At 45.6% G+C, this 19,362-nt stretch overlaps 1 protein-coding gene across 1 annotated transcript; it reads right to left on the bottom strand.

Annotated features, from left to right (window-relative positions):
* Nucleotides 1–9,078: 9,078 nt before the first annotated feature.
* On the bottom strand, nucleotides 9,079–19,135 carry LMO2 (LIM domain only 2; the record flags this gene model as incomplete). The annotated part of the gene is made up of 4 exons (XM_079707681.1): nucleotides 18,801–19,135; nucleotides 18,448–18,673; nucleotides 14,126–14,341; nucleotides 9,079–9,298 (listed from the first exon to the last, which is right to left on the bottom strand). Exons 1-4 carry the CDS (start codon nucleotides 18,805–18,807, stop codon nucleotides 9,079–9,081), a joined length of 669 nt encoding a protein of 222 aa, XP_079563807.1. The 5' UTR covers nucleotides 18,808–19,135.
* Between the last annotated feature and the right edge of the window lie 227 nt (nucleotides 19,136–19,362).

Raw genomic sequence — 19,362 nt, 5'->3', positions numbered from 1 at the left:
GCTAATATGTTGTGACTCTGGCATGTGAAAATTCATGTGTGTGATTTAATCAATTCTGGTATAATATCAGCCATTATCTCTTCAAATATTTCCTCTTCTCAGGTCTCTTTATTCTTTTGTTTTGGAACTCCTAGTAGGTATAAGTTGAAACTTCTCGTTCTAACCTCCATTTTTCTTAATCTCACCCTGGGTGATTTTCTTAACTCTGTCTATAGGCTCACGAATTCTTTGTTCAGCAGTCTAAACTGTTTAACCCATTCATTGAGCTTTAAATTTCAGTTCTTTTTCTTTCTAGAAGTTTTATCTGATACCTGTTCAAATCTACCTTTTTTTAAAAAATAGACTTGTTCTTTTAATAGATTTCAATTCTTAATGTATTTAATCATTTAAAAATATATTTATTTTATATTATCCTTTAAACAGTTTTTCTATGAACTGAAGTTCTTGGGGGTCTCTGTGTGCTGTATTTTCTGATACTTGTTCATGGAAGGAGTGTATACTTTGCATTTTACTTACTTATTTACTTAAAGCTCTTCTTGAGTGAAGCTTTAGTTTTCCGTGGAAATTCTGAATGATCTAAGTTGCAAGTATGTCCCTTCAGAGAAAGTTGTTTTCTTCTTCCCAGTGAGACAAGAGGAATCACTGGCCCAGTGTAGATTTTCATTATAATTTTCTGGGCTGTGCATTTATTATAAATTCAGAATCTGTGAGCAGTAGGCCTGAGGTTTTGGGTACCCAGAGGAAACTTTTTTTGCTCTCATCCAGTATATCCAGGCAGAGATTACAAACTTCCTTGACATCTCTCTGAGACTGTGGATAGGTTTTTTTTTTTCTGGATGTGGCCCTTTGCCATCTCTGCTTTTATGTAGGTTTTTGCTTCCAATCTCTCACTTCACAACAATTCTCATCTCTTAATCTCTGCATGGAGCCAGATTGCAGTGGCCAGTAACTCCCCCAGGGCATCTCAGGATCAGCTTTACGCAATTCTTCCCACCTCTATTTATTTCTGGACCTAATATTTTCTATGTTTGCTTTTCCTGCAGCTCAATCTTGTGTTTAAATATCTTTGGATTGGTTTTATTCAGCATTTATAGGTGTGGTAGGTTATCCTAGGCTACCATCTTGTCCAAACTAAACACTCTCCAGTTTAGGTTCTACTACATCTTTGTGTACAGCTGGGTCTGATGCATCTTACCTTCCCTTTGTTCTGGGTGTATGCTGGGTATACTCATCATTGGGCACCTTTGTTTTGTTATAAGCCATGGCAGGCAGGATCAGAAGATTCACATTCTAGTGGTTACCAGAGGGAGAAGGGGTGGGGAGGAAGGCAAAATGGGTAAAGGGGGTCAACTGTATGGTGACGGTTGGAAACTAAATTTTTGGTGGTGAGCACACTCTAGTGTATACAGAAGTACCCATGAAACATATAATGTTTTAAACCAGTTACCTCAATTTAAAAAAGAAGATTCACATTCTTTTCTAATAATACCAATTACCCAGAACCTAAGACCAACTATCTTTTTTTTCTTCAAGCTCCGGGTAAGGAAGGAAGTATTTGTCTATATTCAAATGAAAATTATCTTTTTTTAAAATAAATTTATTTATTTTATTTATTTTTATTTTTGGCTGCGTTGGGTCTTTGTTGCTGTGCACAGTCTTTCTCTAGTTGTGGCACGCAGGCTCCTCATTGCGGTCGCTTCTCTTGTTGTGGAGCACAGGCTCTAGGCGCACAGGCTTCAGTAGTTGCAGCACACGGGCTCAGTAGTTGTCGCTCGTGGGCTCTAGAGCACAGGCTCAGTAATTGTGGCACACGGGCTTAGTTGCTCTGCAGCATGTGGGATCTTCCCGGACCAGGGCTCGAACCCGTGACCCCTGCATTGGCAGGCAGATTCTTAACCACTGTGCCACCAGAAAAGCCTGAAAAAATTTCTTTTCTTAGTAGCTCATTTCCTCTGATCACACGAAGCAAGTAAAACCCTAGAGAACATGGCAAATTGTGTTGCAACAAACACCATGAAGACAATGTTTCGTCAGCAAAAACTGACACCCAAGATGTTTAAGAAGTCCCTATGAATAATAATAACAAAAAAACAACCATTTTTTTAGTGTCACTAAGTAATTTCAGCTACCTCTGAAATACATCTTGAACCTGTCGCCTTTTCTCCATCCTCACCGCAAACACCCTCATCTAAGCCACCATTATTTCTCACTTGGATTATGAAATATCCCCCATCTGGTCTCTCAATAAAAAGCATGTTTAATAACAATGGTGATAATAAAAATGCTGCTGAGAATCAGAGTTTTATTGCTGGAAAAATTGTAGGAAAACTGTAAGAGAGAGTTTATTCTCTAAGTTTGGACTGTATAATTTCAAAACCCTTTTTCAACTCTAAGACTGTATTATTCTGATCAGTGATTTTCAAACTCTCCATGGAGTAGATCCAACATTTATTTTTTTTAAATTTTCAAACCACCATAGACTGATACTTTGGTAAAATACAATAAAAGTGAATGACTGGGCTTCCCTGGTGGCGCAGTGGTTGAGAATCTGCCTGCCAATGCAGAGGACACGGGTTCGGGCCCTAGTCTGGGAAGATCCCACATGCCGCGGAGCAACTGAGCCCGTGAGCCACAACTACTGAGCCTGCGCGTCTGGAGCTTGTGCTCCGCAACAAGAGAAGCCGCGATAGTGAGAGGCCCGCGCACCGTGATGAAGAGTGGCCCCCGCTTGCTGCAACTAGAGAAAGCCCTCGCACAGAAACGAAGACCCAGCACAGCCAAACAAAACAAAACAAACAAAAAAAAATGAATGGAAAAATTTAAAAATTAAATTCAACAGACATAAGATTATTCCTTCAAATTGCTTTAAAAGTTTCTAAATGTGTTTTAATTATGTCTTGCCGCATAATAAAATACCTCAGAACTCAGTGACTTAAAACAATTATCTATCTTACATAATTTCTGTGGGTCAGAAATTCAGAAGCAGCTTAACTGACTGATTCTGGCTTAGGAGTCTCTTGTGAGGTTACATTCAAGGTGTGCCAGGGTTGCAGTCATCTGAAAACCTGACTGGGGCTTGAGGATCTGCTTTCAAGATGGCTTCTTCATAGGACAGGAAAGTGCTGGCTGATGGCAAGAGGCCTCAGTTCCTTTTACTGCATGGACCTCCCCATAGAGCTGATGGAGCACCTTTAAGGCATGGTAGCTGGCTTTCTCCAGAGCAAGTCATCCAAGAGACAGCTCGGTGGAAGCCACAGAGTCCTTTATGACCTAACATCAGACATCATACTCTATCATCTCTGCAATATCCTGTTGGTTAGACAGGTTAGCCCTATTTGATGTGGGCGGAGACCGCATAAGCCTGAAGCCAGGAGGCAAGAATCTCTGGAGGCATCTTGGAGACCAGCTACTACAAATGCTTATTCCCAATTCCCACACTTCCCTGTCTGTAAACCAAAATTTGAGTAGCAAATTCCTAGAGATAATCTGTAATACGTTCTTCATTTTGCAGATGAGGAAACTGAGGTCTGCCTGAAGACATAACCCTAATTAGAGGCAAAATCACATTTCCAATTTCCATTTCAGGGTTCTTTCTACCACATTAGATTGCCTTTATATCTATTTTACCTACTATTTATCTCAAGGGTGGGGTGGGGGGCACTTGCCTTGAGCTGCTCATTAAGTAATGAGAATGAATCAGGTGAGGTGGAAAGGCCGTGACACACAGAAGCTGCGGCTGTGGGTTTTCTTAGGATCACCACAAAGCCGTCTTCAAGGTGGCCATCAAGTAGGATAATTCCGTGAGCCCAGTCAAAAGCTTCACAACGTTACAATGGAAATTGACTTGATTTAGCTTCAAAAATTCTATTAATTCAGAGAAGTGATGGTTTTCTGGGAGAATTAACACACAGCCACTGGTAGAGGACGAAAGTCACTTTAGTGCTTTGAAACTTCTTTCAACTCAATTCTTAGATCTACGTACAAAACATTATAGCTTAGATTCCTGGTCCTAAAATACACACATTTCAGAGTCAGATGATTACATCTTGATGCTAATTTCAAAGGAAATGAAGAATTTGTATCAAGCTCATTTTATAAGGTTGAGAAATAACCTGCTTCAGAAACTGGCACTAAGTGAATCCTCCTAAACACATCATTTATACTACATGTGTGTGTTTGCAAGGAACTGCTGGCTTGAGACACATGAACTTTACTTCTAAGGCTAGAAGTACATTAAAATTGTGATAAACGAATAGTAGAGTATCACTGACTTCCAAACTATATTTTCCCTCTCTTTATCATCTCTCCTATTCTTCTCCTAATTAAATCAAAAGCTCCCAAAAAGAAAAGGTCAAGATTTCTAAAGTTTTAAAAAACTTTTTATTTGTAAACGTGTCAAACTGATAGAAAAGATGCATGAATAAAAATAGTGTACCTGTGTATCCCATACCTAGATTCACCTGTTAACATTTTTACCCATTTGCTTTGCCATTTATTCCTCCCACCCTGCCCTCTCTGTCTCTGTCTCTCTCTTTCTCCACACACACAGCAGACACACACACACACCACACATGTAAATTTTTCTTAATTATTTGAGACTAAGTTCCATATGTCATGACATTTTGTTCTAAATATTTCAGTGTGTATTTCCTAAAAACAGGGATAGTCTCTTATGTAACCACAGTACAGTTTTCAACCTCAATTTAGCGTTTGTGCAATAATTTGAACTAATCTACCCACTCATATTTCAATGTTATCAATTGCCCCAATGATATCCTCTATAGCATTTTACCCCTCCAGTACTGGAGGGAAAGTAAAGGGCCAGGTATTGGACTTAGTTGTCAGGTCTCCTTAGCCTCCTTGAATCTGGAACATTCCCATAGCTTTTCTTTATTCTTTATGAAACTGACATTTTTGAAAATAGAGTCCCATCTCCTTCCTTTTTAAAAATACAATGTTCATCATTTTGAGTTTGCCTGGTAATTTGTCTCATACTTAGATTCAGGCTATGCATTCTCAGGAGGAATCCTAAAACAGTGATGGTATGTTCCTCACAGAGAATCACATCTGGAGGCACACATGGTCCATCCGCCCTTCACTGATCACCTGGTCAGGGTGCTGTCCAATGTCTCCACTGTGTAATTACGAGTTTCCCCTTGCAACAAATAACAATATGTGGAAAGGTACTTTTAAGACCGTCCAAGTATCCTGCTCTCTCTTTGTTGAAATTTAGCAACTCTTGATGATTCTTGCTTGATTCTATCATTTCACTATGATAGCTGCAGAGTGATGACTTGCCAACTCCCACACTCTCTTCACATTTACCTGTTGGCATTCAAGATTCTGCTGTAAACAAGAGCCCGTTCTTCTATCCATTTATTTATTATTGGTATGAACTCACAAATTCTTATTTTCCCCCCAACACTTTATAACTCATTACTATCCTTAATTATTTTGGTAGTCAAATTGCTCCAGATTGGCCAGCCCCTTCAAGCTGGCTTCTTCATCCTTGTGGCATGCCTACATCACTTTTTTAAAAGCAGTTCCTTATTTTCTAGCATAATAAGATGTTCCAGGCCCCTGTTATACCTTCCTTGCACCCTCTCTCCACCTCTCAGAGATTCCTGGGTTTGGATTTTGATTTGCCATTCAGTCTCAAAACTGTGGAAGACCTCATCTCCCCTGTTATTTACTCACTGGCCCAGCCCCCCTCCAGCCAAAGCTCACCACCTCCACCACCACCACCATGAAAACTCTGGGCTCACTTGACTACCTGCTCTACTAGGTCAAGGTCTCTGAGTCTTTGCTCTTGCCTGTGTCACCTCCTTGCTGGTCCAGGGGCATTTGAAATGTCACTTCTGCTTTACTCCAGATAGCCGCCCAGGGGCCAATAGAATTGTTCCCTCATCTGTGTTTCCATAGCACTTTTGACATATCTTTGTTATGGTGCTAATCTCATATCATTGTACTTTGGTTACATTTCTGGCTAGACTGTACTCAAATGGTTTCAAATAACCTGGGGAGAAAGGTATTCATTTTCCCTATTTTGCAGATGAGAAACCTGAGGTTCAGGGAGGTGAGCCTAAGAGAGGCAGCAGAGCACAGGGTGAGGCCTCAGTTACAGGCCACTTCTGCCCTTTATTAGCTGTCGGACCTTAGGCAGGTGACTAAGCCGGTCTGTGCTGCAGTTTCCCCGGGAGCCAATGTGGATGATAATAAATAGAAACTGCCACATGGCACTGTTCTGTCACTTAAAGGAGTTGCTGTTTGTACAGCCCCTAGAAGAGTGCCTGGCACGTGGTAACTGCTGTGTAAATGTTTGTTAAATAATTAAGTCACATCATTGCCATTCATATCCCAGTCTTATGATGATAAAGCTCCTAGCCACTGCTCTGTTGTAACTTTGTAGGAGTCCAAGATTCTCTGAGAAGCAGTGATTCTATTAGAGACAGCAATAAAAGGAAGCTGGTTCAGGTTATAAGACATTAATAAGGTAAGAGGAAGTGAAATGTTCCACCAAATTGCTGAAGTAAGTCATGGACCGGGGAAGGGTGCAGGTGCCTGGTTCTCTGCCTCTGGGTCTTGGGCACACAGCCTGCATGCTCAGGCAAGGGCCACCAGGGTAGATTCTGGGAGCTGGTCCCTCTCTTTACATGTCCTTCCTCTCAAGTCAGTTGTGGGTTAGACATTTGGGTCCCTGGGGTGACTTACCACAAAGACTCTGCCTATGCATTCACAATTCTGCAAAATGGTGCCATGGACAAATGGAAAATGTTGATTATCGCTGTGTTGAGGATGGCAAAGGTATTGGCTGAGCTCTTGAATCTTATGTGTATTATACTATCATGGGGATTAAGAATAAAGTTTACATTTCAAAAGCAAGAACCATTTTTATTTTGACCTAATACTGCACATAGGATCATTCACATAACTAAAATCTATTATTATTATTATTAATGTCGATATGGTTAAAAATGGTGGATTGAATTGTGATTGATCTGGTAGATGACAACTGCTAGCTGAGTGACAAAATTATGTAAAGGTTTTCAGCTTAGGGACCAGGGGTAGACAGTGTTGGTCTACATGTGGAAAAGTTACTCAGTGATTAGCCATTGTGTCAAATACTAACTATTAACAACTTAGAGCTGATGATCTACCAAACTGGGGGATGTTTCAGAACATTCTTAAGCTTCAGCATCAGTCAGAATCATCTTTAGGGCTTGTTAAAACACAGATTGCTGAACCCCATCCCCAGCATTTCCGACTCACTCTGTCTGGGATGGAGCCCATGAATCTTCATTTTAAATAAGTTCTCAAGTGATGCTGATATTGCTGGTTCATGGACCACAATCGGAGAACCACTTCCCTTTGCTGATTTAGAACAAATATCCCCTCACTGGAAGTCCCTTACCAACACCTAGTTGAAATTCAGTATAACTAGATTTGTTTTAAATAGGCCACCCTAAGCAGTCAAACTTCCCAACCACTTTTAGTATTTTACAGACCAAGAGAGCCATCACTTAATTATTTCTCCAGAAGAAGAAAAAACCAAGCAAACCCTACTGATGAACTTTTTAAAGGAATATCACAGTTAATTAATTGTAGCACTAGATGCATGTTTCTGATGTCTTGATAATTAAACACATTAAGACTTCTTGGTACTTGCCAATATTTGTATGTAACAATTGAAATACATCTCCCGTTAGTCTTTCACTGGGACATTCTTGAACTAGTGAGCTGAGAGGTGATGACCAGCAGGTGGCGCTCTGAGTCAGTTCATGGCTGCCTGGATGCGGTGAAAGGCAAACGCACAGACAAGGTGCCTGCTTTAAATCCTCAAAGTAAGGTTCTCTTAACCACTTGTCATAAAATACCCTGAGACACATGTCTTGGAAAATCGAAGTGTCAAGCTCAGCATCTTTGCCACATTTCAAACTAGGTAATTACCTTCTCTCCCAAGGGAAACTGTTTTATGTATTTGTGTCCTTCCTAGGTTACAGGTTTCCCAAAGGCAAAGATCTTACCTTCTGTTCACTCTATACAATGCTGAAGTGAAATGCAGGTTTTACAATAGCAATCTAATTATTCTACATCCCTCTGAGCTACATGATGACCCGTTAGATACTAATTGCTAGTAATATAGAAACTGCCTGCCTCATATAAACGCTAGCCATAAACTTGTTTTTATTTGACCTAAAAGTAAATTGCTTATTTACTTCTCCTTTACAATATAAAAAGCCATTTTTTCCCTGCCATCCCAAATTGTAAGTCATTACCAGGTAAACAACACTGCGTTTTAGTCAGTCATTTTTATTGTTCTCAGAGTTTTTTTAAACTACACACAACAAATACTTTGATATAATCTAAGATAATAAAATAGGTGAACAACTTTTTTTTTTTTTTTAGATTTACATCTGTATAGAAACAATCTGTGGAACTCCTCACTTCAAAACTAAGGTGTCTAAAAACAGTGATTCATCAGCAATGCTTTAAAGAATTGTTTGGTTAAAAGTTGCAGTTTTCATTCTCAACTGAAATGTGGTCTCCATGCAGTGTCCCTTGGGTCCAAAGCTTAAGGCCTTGGGAAGGTGGCCAAGAAGAAAAGGATGGCCACTCTTCTCTCTGTCCTTCCCTTGTGTGGAGGACAGTGGTTGGAACAGGGTTCTCATAAAAGCCAGAAGAAAAGAAATCAATTGCACATCTCTAGTTTTCAAGGGTTAAAGACATAACAAGTCTGGGCAGGACAAGTCCCCATCTGTAGATGGGAAGTTCCATCATGACGGCACAGAAGCCCCAACACTCTCTCCCTCGCTAATCATGTCAGTTATTACCCATAGGCTGTGGCCATTGTCCATAAGGTCTCCCTCAAGGCCAGTCATTTTGTCACGTTTAAGTTTTGCCCCCTTGCATTATGTCACTTGGATGCTGTGTATTGGTTCTTGGTGTCCAATTAGGGTCTTTCATTCCCTAAGAAATGTCTCAGCCCACCCTCAAATCCCCCAAATGCCTAAGAGTGAAGACCCCACGGAGACAGTGACTTCAGTGAAACACCTCTCCAGAGATGCTGGGGCATCTGGCCTATATCATCCCATTGACCTTAGTCCACTCATAGATGTCCTGTTCACACACTATATCGGAGTTGATGAGGAGGTATCTGTCACCCACACAGAAATGCTTCTGACAGGCGGCACATTTGAAACATTCCAGGTGATACACTTTGTCCCTCACCCGCATCGTCATCTCGTAGGCACGGATCCGCCTGTCACAGGATGCACAGAGGCCGTCCTGGCCAAAGAGCCTGGGGAGAAAACAAGAGAGAAGAGCTAAAGAGACAGTGGCACAGACAATACTGGAAGAAAGGGGCTGAGGATGGGTTCCATGCTGTAGGCTGGATTCCCAAGACGTCCCAGCAAGGAAGAGCTGGGTCCAGACTGATGGCTGACTCGTTCGCAGTCTTTCCTAGAAGGAAGTGGGTCCTCTGGGATGAGACCGTATCTGTGGCATTTGTGTTTGGCATGACTCGTCCCTTTTCTGAGCTCTCTCCCTGCCCGCAGCCACCACCCTCCACGCCTCCAGGTTGCCCCGGGGCCCCACCTCTGTGGAAAAGACTCTCAGCTGAAGTGATTTCAGAGGTTAGGCATGGATTGTGTGTCTCTTCCCAGGGGAACTTTCATTTTAGAAGAGGAGCCGGAGTAAACCCCAGGGGCCCCTTTGAGAGGAAACTGATCAAGAATGCAATGAAATGGGCATCTTTCTGAGGCTCCCAAATTCTATCACATCAACAGCCACTAATATCACCCACGGGGAGGGGTGGTCTTGAATTCCTTCAAAGGTACCAAGGCCATCTCCACATGATTGTTTGCTGGGACCCCAGCTTCTGGGAGACAGAGGGAGTTCAACCGAAAACACGTGGTGTAGTTAATCGTGCCTCGGAGATCTGGAGGATGAGCAGCATCTCTCCACATAGAATGGAAGATCTTAATTGGAGTTCCCGCTGCCCCAGTGGCATGAATCTCTGGAGAAACTTCTCTTCTGACATTGACATCAAGACTCTCCTAAGTCTCAGTTGACTGGTTACTTATATTAAGCATTATGTAGTGCCGAAGTGGGAGATGCAATAGGGTGGAGCCTAGTGCAGTGGTTCTCAAAGTGTGGTCCGGGGACCAGTCATATCTGCATCACCCGGGAACTTGTTAGAAATGTTCACTCAGGCCCTCCTGATTGAGATGCTCTGTGGGTGAGGCCCAGCCATCTGTGTGGTCCTGAGCACAGCCAGGTGATTCTGATGCAGGCTGAAGTTTGAGAATCAGCCCACAAGAGTGGGATAACACAAGCACTGGAATCAGAAGACTTGGGTTCAGCCAGGACTAGCCCTGAGTACCTGAGTGACTCTGGGGAGACCTCTCATTCCTCTGAGCTTGGCAGTGATCATAGCGTACCCCTCACCCGGCTGTTAAAGGATGGACGCAGGGCTTCCCTGGTGGCGCAGTGGTTGAGAGTCCGCCTGACGATGCAGGGCACACGGGTTCGTGCCCCGGTCCGGGAAGATCCCACATGCCGCGGAGCGGCTGGGCCCGTGAGCCATGGCCGCTGAGCCTGCGCGTCCGGGGCCTGTGCTCCGCAACAGGAGAGGCCCGTGTACTGCCAAAAAAAAAAAGGATGGACGCAGCATGTCAAAGCACCAGCGTTCAAGGGCAAAGCCAGCGCTGGCTGTGTTTTAACACATCTTGGGGGTGTTCCAACAGGGCCAGTCTTGCTGCCAAAAGTCATTTTCCCACATGCCTGATTACATGGCATGTCAGCAGGTCCTTTCCACGGAAAACCTTCAGGGCGGTTTTAGGTGAATGCCTGTTCTTCTCGGAAGTTATTATTAACTTCAGAATAGCAGAGAATCAACTGGTACGTTCTGAGAGGTTCTAGGGGAGATGAGGGCAGTTGACAAATTTGGAAACACATGAACAAAATGAATGGAACCAGGAAGACGTGGTCTGTGGGTAGAGAACTCATGGTTACAGCCAGGCCAGCTAATTTCCCTCTGAATCCTGCTTCCCATTTGAAGAGCTCTGAGTGTTTTCAAGGCACCACCTGGGAGCAAACTCATTACTGGGGGAGAACATTTCATCCCAAGGCAGCAGATGGTGGAGCTGTAGGGAACTGCCACACTGGAGGTCACAGAGTGGAAAGACAGTTCTGATTTCCTGATTGTTCAGTAAGTTAAGTTTGGGCCCAAGTGACTTACAAAACAGTGTGCGTGGAATGAAGCCAACCACCTGGGGTGTGTGACCCTTACGGAAGGAGAGCGTTTATTAAAGGGAAGTTGGGGATAAATTACAACACACGTCAGGCAGCTAATGAAGGGAAGGATGAAGGACTTGTATTTGGGAGACAAGTTCAGGTCCCAGCATCACTTCTAACTAGCCGGGTGCCCCAGAGCCAATGACATCCTCTGCCCTGGCTTCTGTGTCTTAAGCTATAAGGCAAGAGAACTGGAAGAGAAGGCCTCTGCAGGCCCTTACAAGCTCTGGTTTGCTGGGACTTCACTGACAGTGAAAATAGCCAGGACTTGACATCTAACTCGAGCGTTCACCTCTGGCACCAAGAATTGGTGCCTTAGGCTGGATATCCCAGAAACAGTCCCTGAGACCAGGATTTATTAAGGATGTGTCATCAGGGGAAACAGGTAAGCTGGCAAGGGAAGCCGGACAGAAGGGGTGCAAGGCAAGTAAAGTTGCACGCTCGGGCCAAGTCCCTCAGAGGGGGCTTCAGCCTGACTGCACGGGGCCTCTGGGGTGTAAGTTATGTCTCCAAGAGGCCCTGGCTCCCGGCAAGATTGCAGGACTTTGGTCTCCGGCAGTGCCAGCCACTGGGCCAGGTCTGTTGAGCATGTGGGGGGGAGCAGTGGGCACACTTCTGGCTTTAACAGACACAGGTGCTGGCTGTTGAAAGTAAAACACTGAGGGGTGGGGAGGCACTGCACACAAAAATTGGTAAAAAGCGATCCGAGGGGATCTGGGCTGGGCGCTGATATTAACAGCTACTCTTCGGTTCCCAAGAAAACAACATAATAGCACAGGCTTTATTTAGGTTCTGCATGGAGGTCTCATGAATATTTGAGGCTAAATGTCTGAAAGGGACTGTAACAGGCAAGTCAAACATTGGAAACCCTCAGGGAGAGAAGTTCTCCTGGGGCAGGGGTGGGTGGGCAGGGGAGAAGGACTGAACCCCCTCATAGAACCCATTTCCTCACTCCTCCAACTTGCCTTTTGCAAAGACACTGCCAGACATGTTAAGAATGCAAGCAAACAAGTCCATGGCCAAAGGGCCATGCCTGCAGCAAGAAATGATTTTTCTCCTCTGTCAAGAGGTGTCATGCCTGAAGCTTCCTCCTGCCCATTTTAATAACAATAATATAAATATGAAAGGATGGCTGGAAACGCTTGCACTAACACAGAGTTAATTAACATGTTGCCTAGGAATGTAGCAGGGAGAAGAATTATTTCATGTCACCAAGACACAAGTTAATTAACACTGGGTTCTCCCAGACTATTTTTTTTCTCTCCTTTTTAAAAATGCAAGAGATTAACAAGCCCAGGCAGCACGGGGTTTATTCTTGAATGTTATATAAAAACCGCAGAGATAGGGAGAAGCCCGGGCTCTTTTGACCTTACTCTATCTGTACTTCATTTAATAAGATTCAAATGATTTGACAGGGATGTAGTCAGGGGGCCCAATGGGAATCATTTACCCGTCTGCTTTCTGCACTGTCTTGGCAAACTGAGAGCGAGCAGAATCAGGTCTCTATTTATCCCAGTTCTGTTTTCTCGTTACTTAATAAAAAATTGACCCAAATTAAAATCATGATCCTTGGAAACCTGACTTCTTTTCTCTGAACCACCAAATTTGCAAGGACTTTATCAGGAAATTTGGGGGTGGGAAGCTTACTCTGTCAGTCTCTGGGTGAACAGATAAGCTTCCTTCACCATGGAATTGCCTGCATTATTATTATTTTTTTTAAATGTAAAATGCTCTGAGGGCAGGTTTGGGAGGAAGAGCTGGCCTGGCAGCCAAGGGCGCTGGAGTCTAAACAAGCTTCCCTGGTTTGGGTGGTTCTAATGTATTAGGGCTGCATGCTCCACAGACCCTCTGCCACAGGAAGATGGCAAAAATCTGACAGCTACACAGTTAAGCAGATTTGACAGCAGAGGGCACAGAGTTACCTCTGCAGCAGCTAATATGAAACTGGAAATGCTAGAACATTCCGGGCAAAGGCACTCATCTGAGTGCTGGAAAATTCACATAGTCAAACGTATGACCCAGAGCATCCAAGATGTCCTCACTGCCTGTCTCACTGGGTGTTCTAGAGTTCCTTTTTTGCCTTTCCATTCTTCCATTTCTTTGTTCATTAGATCAGAAAAGACTCTAATGATAAATGTCATGAGCAGCTAACATCTATTTGATCCTCATACTCATGCACCAAGCCAAGCACTTTACATGTATCACCCCATCTAATTCCCACCGTTTCTTGGAAGTAGGTATCGCTGTTATCCCCATTTTACAGATGAGGAAATCGAGGCTTAGGAAGGTTACATAACTTGTCCAAGGTCACAGAGCTAGAAAGCAGTGGTGCCGGGGCTCAAACCAACAGCTGACTTCAGGGCCTTCCTGCTGTGACCGTCAAATCCTTGGAGTGCCATGGCGAGATCATGCTTTCTATTTTTAAATTTCTCATCACATAATATTGGAATCTTACAAAAGAATATTTAGAACCTATAGGTATATTTTGAAGCATTAGATGGGCTCCTAGGAGCCCACACTCAAACTTAGAAACTACAAAGCTCCCAGCTCCCCTGGCACGTCCTGTGCCTTCCTCCCCAACCTTCTCCCCTTTTCTGGCCCACAGAGGGAACCGCTATTCTGAATTTTGTGTTCATCACTCTCTTGCCTTTAAAATATTAGAATTTGATCATGTAGGAATGCATCCCTGAGAACATGCTTCTCGAACAGGAAGAAAGGCCAACTGCTTCCCTGCATCGGGCAGCTGAGACCCAGCCTGACCTCGCTGGGGCAAGAGGCAGGCACTGGGGGAGACAGACCCACAGCCCCAGAAGGGCAGTGAGGACAGTACCTGAGATAGTCTCTGCGGCAGAGCTTCCTGCCCAGCTTGTAGTAGAGGCGCCGGCCCACCTCGCCCAGCCGGCACCCGCAGAGGTCACAGCTGAGGCAGTCCTCGTGCCAGTACTGGTCGATGGCCTTCAGGAAGTAGCGGTCCCCGATGTTCTGCTGGCAGCCTCCACATGTCAGCAGGGATGGGGGGATCTGCAGCACCTCATCCACTGGCTCCCTGGAAAGAAGGCCAAGCATTAGGGATGACCTCATCTTGGGGAGACAAGCACGGGGGAGGGGTCAGGAGTCATGCTGTGCCCAACAGGAAACCTCATTCAATTGCCTGTAGGTGACATAGGAGAAAGGAGGGGACAACATACACCTAGGGCAGACTGCAGAGAGACCCTGCCAGCCTTGGGTCAGGACAGGAGAGAGCTAGACCCTATATCCTAGATCCTGGAAGAGGCAAGTGCGGGGGCACCAAGGGGCACCAAGGTAACTGCAGGTGGTACTGCACCCCTACCCACAGTCCAGCCCCACTTTCTCGGCACCTGTGGTCTCTCTTCTTTATCTCCCTCCTACACCACCTCCACACCTCTCCTCTTTCCTCCTCACGTACCCAGGACCCAAGGGTACTGCCCAAACCCAGAGGAGGCACCCAGGACACCCAGAGTTGCTCGCTGCCAGGACAGTGACTTCCTAGAGGGCTAAGAATCTGCAAATTCCCTTTTGAATCTCCGTGGCATCCTGCCTCAAACCCTTCCCAACTGCACAAAAGCAGAGGTGAGGAAGGAAGAAAGAAGAAAGGGACCCCAAGTTATTTTAGCTTGCTTTCTCTTTCCAAGATAAAACTTCCATCAGGATATAATAGAAATTCTCATTATTATTATCTTTTAATAGAAATTCCGCATCGCATCCTTCTTACTGAATGAATCCTTGGAGAAAAATCTCAGGTGTTAATTAAGGCCACTGTTAAACTTCTAAAGGACATCAAACCGAACTTTCTGCACGTGAACATTTTTACAGCAGCAAAACTGATTTGGATGAAGTTGATTTAGGAAAGAAAATGGGGAGAGGGGCATTAATTATTTTCAAGGGAGTGGAAGGCAATTAAACAGACTCTGAAATCTCCATCCAGGCAACTGTTAGGAGTGAGCCTGTGATGTGTGTTCTTTCACCACAATGTCATACAGTATCTCCAGTTCACTTTGCTTAACTGGAATCTGAATACTTCTGTTTTACATTTGAAAAGAAATAACTTTATTTGCCAAAAGAAAATAAAGGGAGTGGGAGAAATGATTCTCTCACCAGACGGGACACAGGACAAACAGAATACCTGTTGATCTGTGACAATTAACAAGTGCTTTCTTGAACCTCACTCAAACACAAATCTATTTTTCAAAAATCTCTTATGTTTAGAAAAATGGAACTTTCTCCAACTGTGAAATTCCCAAAGGGAGTTTCCCCCTCGGTACTTTGAGGGTATAAATCTGTCTCCTATTTCCAGCTGACGCTAACTTACCAGGTGACCTTGTGTCCTGATTGGCCTGTGCCCACAGCACTCAGCATCCTTTACACCTAGGGATGACAAGGCTCAGGGAATCAGTGTTGATAACACACTCTGACAGCTTCAGGTGACTCTGTCTGTAATGTGCATACCTCCCTGTGAATATTTAGGGCTACTGAAACCGAGCCCACACTTTGTAGATCAAGTATGAGGGTCCTTTGTGAGATGATCTCCTTTTAGAACAGGGAAATGTAAAACCCAAACCAGTTTTCTCCTAAAAACTCAAGACTTTGAATAGTTTTAAGAATTCACTGAAGCCTGGCTTGCTTTTCTTTGTTTCCACGGGTTATACATAAAGACTTCCATTCTCCCTCCTGAAAAATAAAACACCAGCATTTTCACATGCATCACCTCAGAATCGCATCTCTTCCCTTTCCACAGCCCGTGGTCTTACTTTAGGCTTTCAGAAACACTCGTGGAACCTCAACACTGCTGGATGCCCTGATGCTGAGCCTGCCAACCAACTGTGAAAGAAGAGAATTTGCACTTAGCTGGTGCAAAAACTGCCTGGAATTAAAATGAACTGCTCTTGTTACTCACAGGGAGGCGGTAGGGGCCACTGGTGGCACAGTGGAGGAAATCTCTGTGTCTGTGAATTCTGGCTGTCTTTCTGTCTAAATGTTTCATTTGCATATGCCTTGGCAAATTTCTGAGTGTAATTTGGAGATGCTGATCAGACTGACCTCAGCTGCACTGACCCAAGTATGTACACAATGAAGCTTCTGGTAGAATAGTGGTCCGCAGTAGAAATGGTAAGCAAAAGAGCTATTGTGATGGCCTGAGATGAGATAGGAAAGGATAGGATAAGATATTGGCTCTATCTTTCTATAATTAATGATAATATCACATTATCTTTGGTGGATGTTCCAAGCCAATAACTGAGTGGGATTCACTCTCTAATATTTTATATTCTCCTAGAGCCTAACTGAATATTACACCTAAACACACTTCAGCCTGGATTGCTGGGATAATTTCTCAACAATTTCCAAGAGAGATAGGGAAAAAATGTGCTGCAGTAATTTCTCAGTTAGCTGGCCCATCTCCAATTAGAGCTTGTCTGCATTGGGCAAATAGTGAAGCAAAGGGTGAGAAGAGCCCCCTTCAGTAGGTGCCTGCTGGGTTATGAGGTAAAGATGTTTCAATGTTCCAATCTCAGTGAAAAAGCACAAACTTTGAAAAGAGAAACACTTCCTTCAGGGAACTGAAACCTCCAGATTTATCTTCTAATAAAAGGCTTAGTGATTGAGTTCTGCTGATCGAAAAGGCATTAGGCACCTTTCAAAGGTAATTCATCCAATTCACTCTCTTATTGTATTACTATGGTCTTGCCCAGGCTCTGAAAACTCAGGGCTAAGTTGTAATTCTCAGTTTGTTTAAAAAAAAAAAAAAAAAAAAAAAAAGAGCAAACCACCCCTTAAACCCAGTGTTTTCGTAGATATATACTTTAAAAAGGAATGTTATCTTTCTCCTGAGAATTTAAGGAAGCTGGGTTTTTGTTAGAACAAACCAGACTCCTTATAGAACTGGCATCTGAACCTTCAAGATTGAATAGTGATGTTTATATTCTCACTAGATCATGGTACTTCCTGTGTTTTATGAGAACACGCTGAGCTTTTACGCTGGTAACTGAGGGTAAAACCCAGGTATATAAACACCATAGGAGACAAACTGGGAGGAGGAGGTACTTCAATCAGGAAAGCACAATTCTTTTAAAGCAGAAAAAGAAAAGAAAAGAAAACAAAACAAATGCCTCTTAAAAGCACAAATGGACAAGTCATTAACCAGCTCCTTTGGTCTGTGTAACAAATCCCTTCAAAGGATTAGATGGGGACTTCAAAGGAATAAATGTTCTCAAAACCAGACAGCTAATGAATCTTAAAAGGGCATTTGCGCTGACGGCTAAATGATATCTTAAAACAACCCTTTCTCCCCGTCTTAACACTAAGGAATGGGCTGGAGGTAAACATTGGGAAGAGGGGATACTTCAAACCAGTCAGAGCCTCAGAAAACAAATGCAGTTCATTAGAGCTCCGGTTCCCAGACTCCAAACCCTTTGAGACTGTGATAAAAGCCGTGAGACTCCGCTCCCCAGAAAAAATTCACCTATACGCAAAATGGTGCACTAACTTTCGAGGTTCAAAGGTCCCCATCGGTGGACCCCGAGGGGAGAGGCGGGGACGTGTATCCAGATTAACTCCGTGTTTAGCTGCTCTAAAATCTCTGGAGGCCTGAGTGAGCTCCGAGGTGAATTCTCGCACCTCCTTACCCGCCGGTCCCTGGCGCTGCGGGCAGCCGCTCCACCTGCGGACCGGGAAGGGGGCCGTCGGGGACTCGGGAGGCCTCCACTTGTAATGTCCCCCTTTCCAGGACCAAGTGGACAAAGAGAAAGGGGACCAAGAAGGAACGAGAGGGGAGAAAGGCGCAGAATCGAGTCCTGAAGGCTCTCGGGACTGCACCTGCGCGCCTCCGACCTCCCCCTCTGCCTGCTCCGGTGGAAACTTTCTGGCCCTCAGTGGCTTTGGGGAGCGTCCCAGGTAGCCGGGAGGGGCCCGCAGCGGCGCCGGGTCGACCCTCTCTTCCTGCCGCCCGCCACCCAGCCCCTCTCCCAGTGTCCCCGGAGTCACCCGATAGGATGCGGGAGCCCCGCGCAAGGCAGAGGGAACCAAGGGCACGCTGCGGGCGCGCACCTGGAGCCTTCTAGCCGGCCGCCCGCGCCACCTTGCCGCCCCGGGGCGCGAGGCCGTGGACAACGTGGGTGGCAGGGGCGCTGCACTTACTCAGACGGGTCCAGGCTCTTCCTCTCGATGGCCGAGGACATTGGGGAGGGAGGTGGTGTGCCAGGGGGCGGGGGCGCTCCCTTTGTGGCGCGGGGCTGGCCGGCTGCCGGGGCTCGGACCCCCTCGGATGCTCGGGCGCCGCCGCCTCCGCTCCTGCGCCTCCTCTTGCTCCGGCGCTCTGGCGACGAGCTCGCCCCTCCGCGCTCAAGGACAGTCACCGCGCTCCCTTCAAACGCCAAAGAGAGAGAGCGAATCACCGGGCTGCCGCGCGCCGCGGCCGAGGCGGGGACAGGGGCGCGCAGCCTGCCCCGGGCGGCTGCGGCTGCAGCTGCCGCTGCTGCTCAGGACTTAACCTTCCATCCCGGTCCCGCCGCCGCCGCCGCCGCCGCCGCCGCCGCCCGGTCCGGCTCGGCTCGCGCGCTGTCGCCGGCTCCGCGCCGCCCGCGGGAATGCGGCGCGACCGTCCGGCTGCCCCTCGCCCCTCGCCCCTTCGGCCCGGGTCGCGGCGCGCAGCTAGCCGCCGAGGGCAGGGAGGGGGCGGCGGCCTGGGGGCCGGGAGGGGACTGCGCCTCTCTCCCCCGGCTCCCTCCTCTCTCGGGAAGGTCTATTTTCGCTCAGCTTCCCTCTGTCTCTGGTTTCATTTCCTTTTTCCTGATCACGATTCAAATACAATAGAAGGAAATCACATTTAAAGAGACAGCTGCCCGGTACCCACCCACCCCCACCTTCTTTTTTCTTCTTCTTCTTCTTCTTTTTTTTTTTTTTTAACTGGGCTCCTGGGGATTAGCGATACAAACAGCAGCCGCCGCCGCCGCCGCCGCCGCCGCCGCAGCAGCAGCGGCCGCAGCAGGACTGAGTTGGCGTCTTAAAGGGGCCAGCGTCGGGGACGGGGAGAGTCTCTCAGTGAACACCTCT

Source organism: Hyperoodon ampullatus (genome assembly GCF_949752795.1).
Source record: "Hyperoodon ampullatus genome assembly, chromosome: 7".
Taxonomy (NCBI): Eukaryota; Metazoa; Chordata; class Mammalia; order Artiodactyla; family Ziphiidae; genus Hyperoodon; species Hyperoodon ampullatus.
This window is presented reverse-complemented; position numbering and strand designations above follow the sequence as displayed.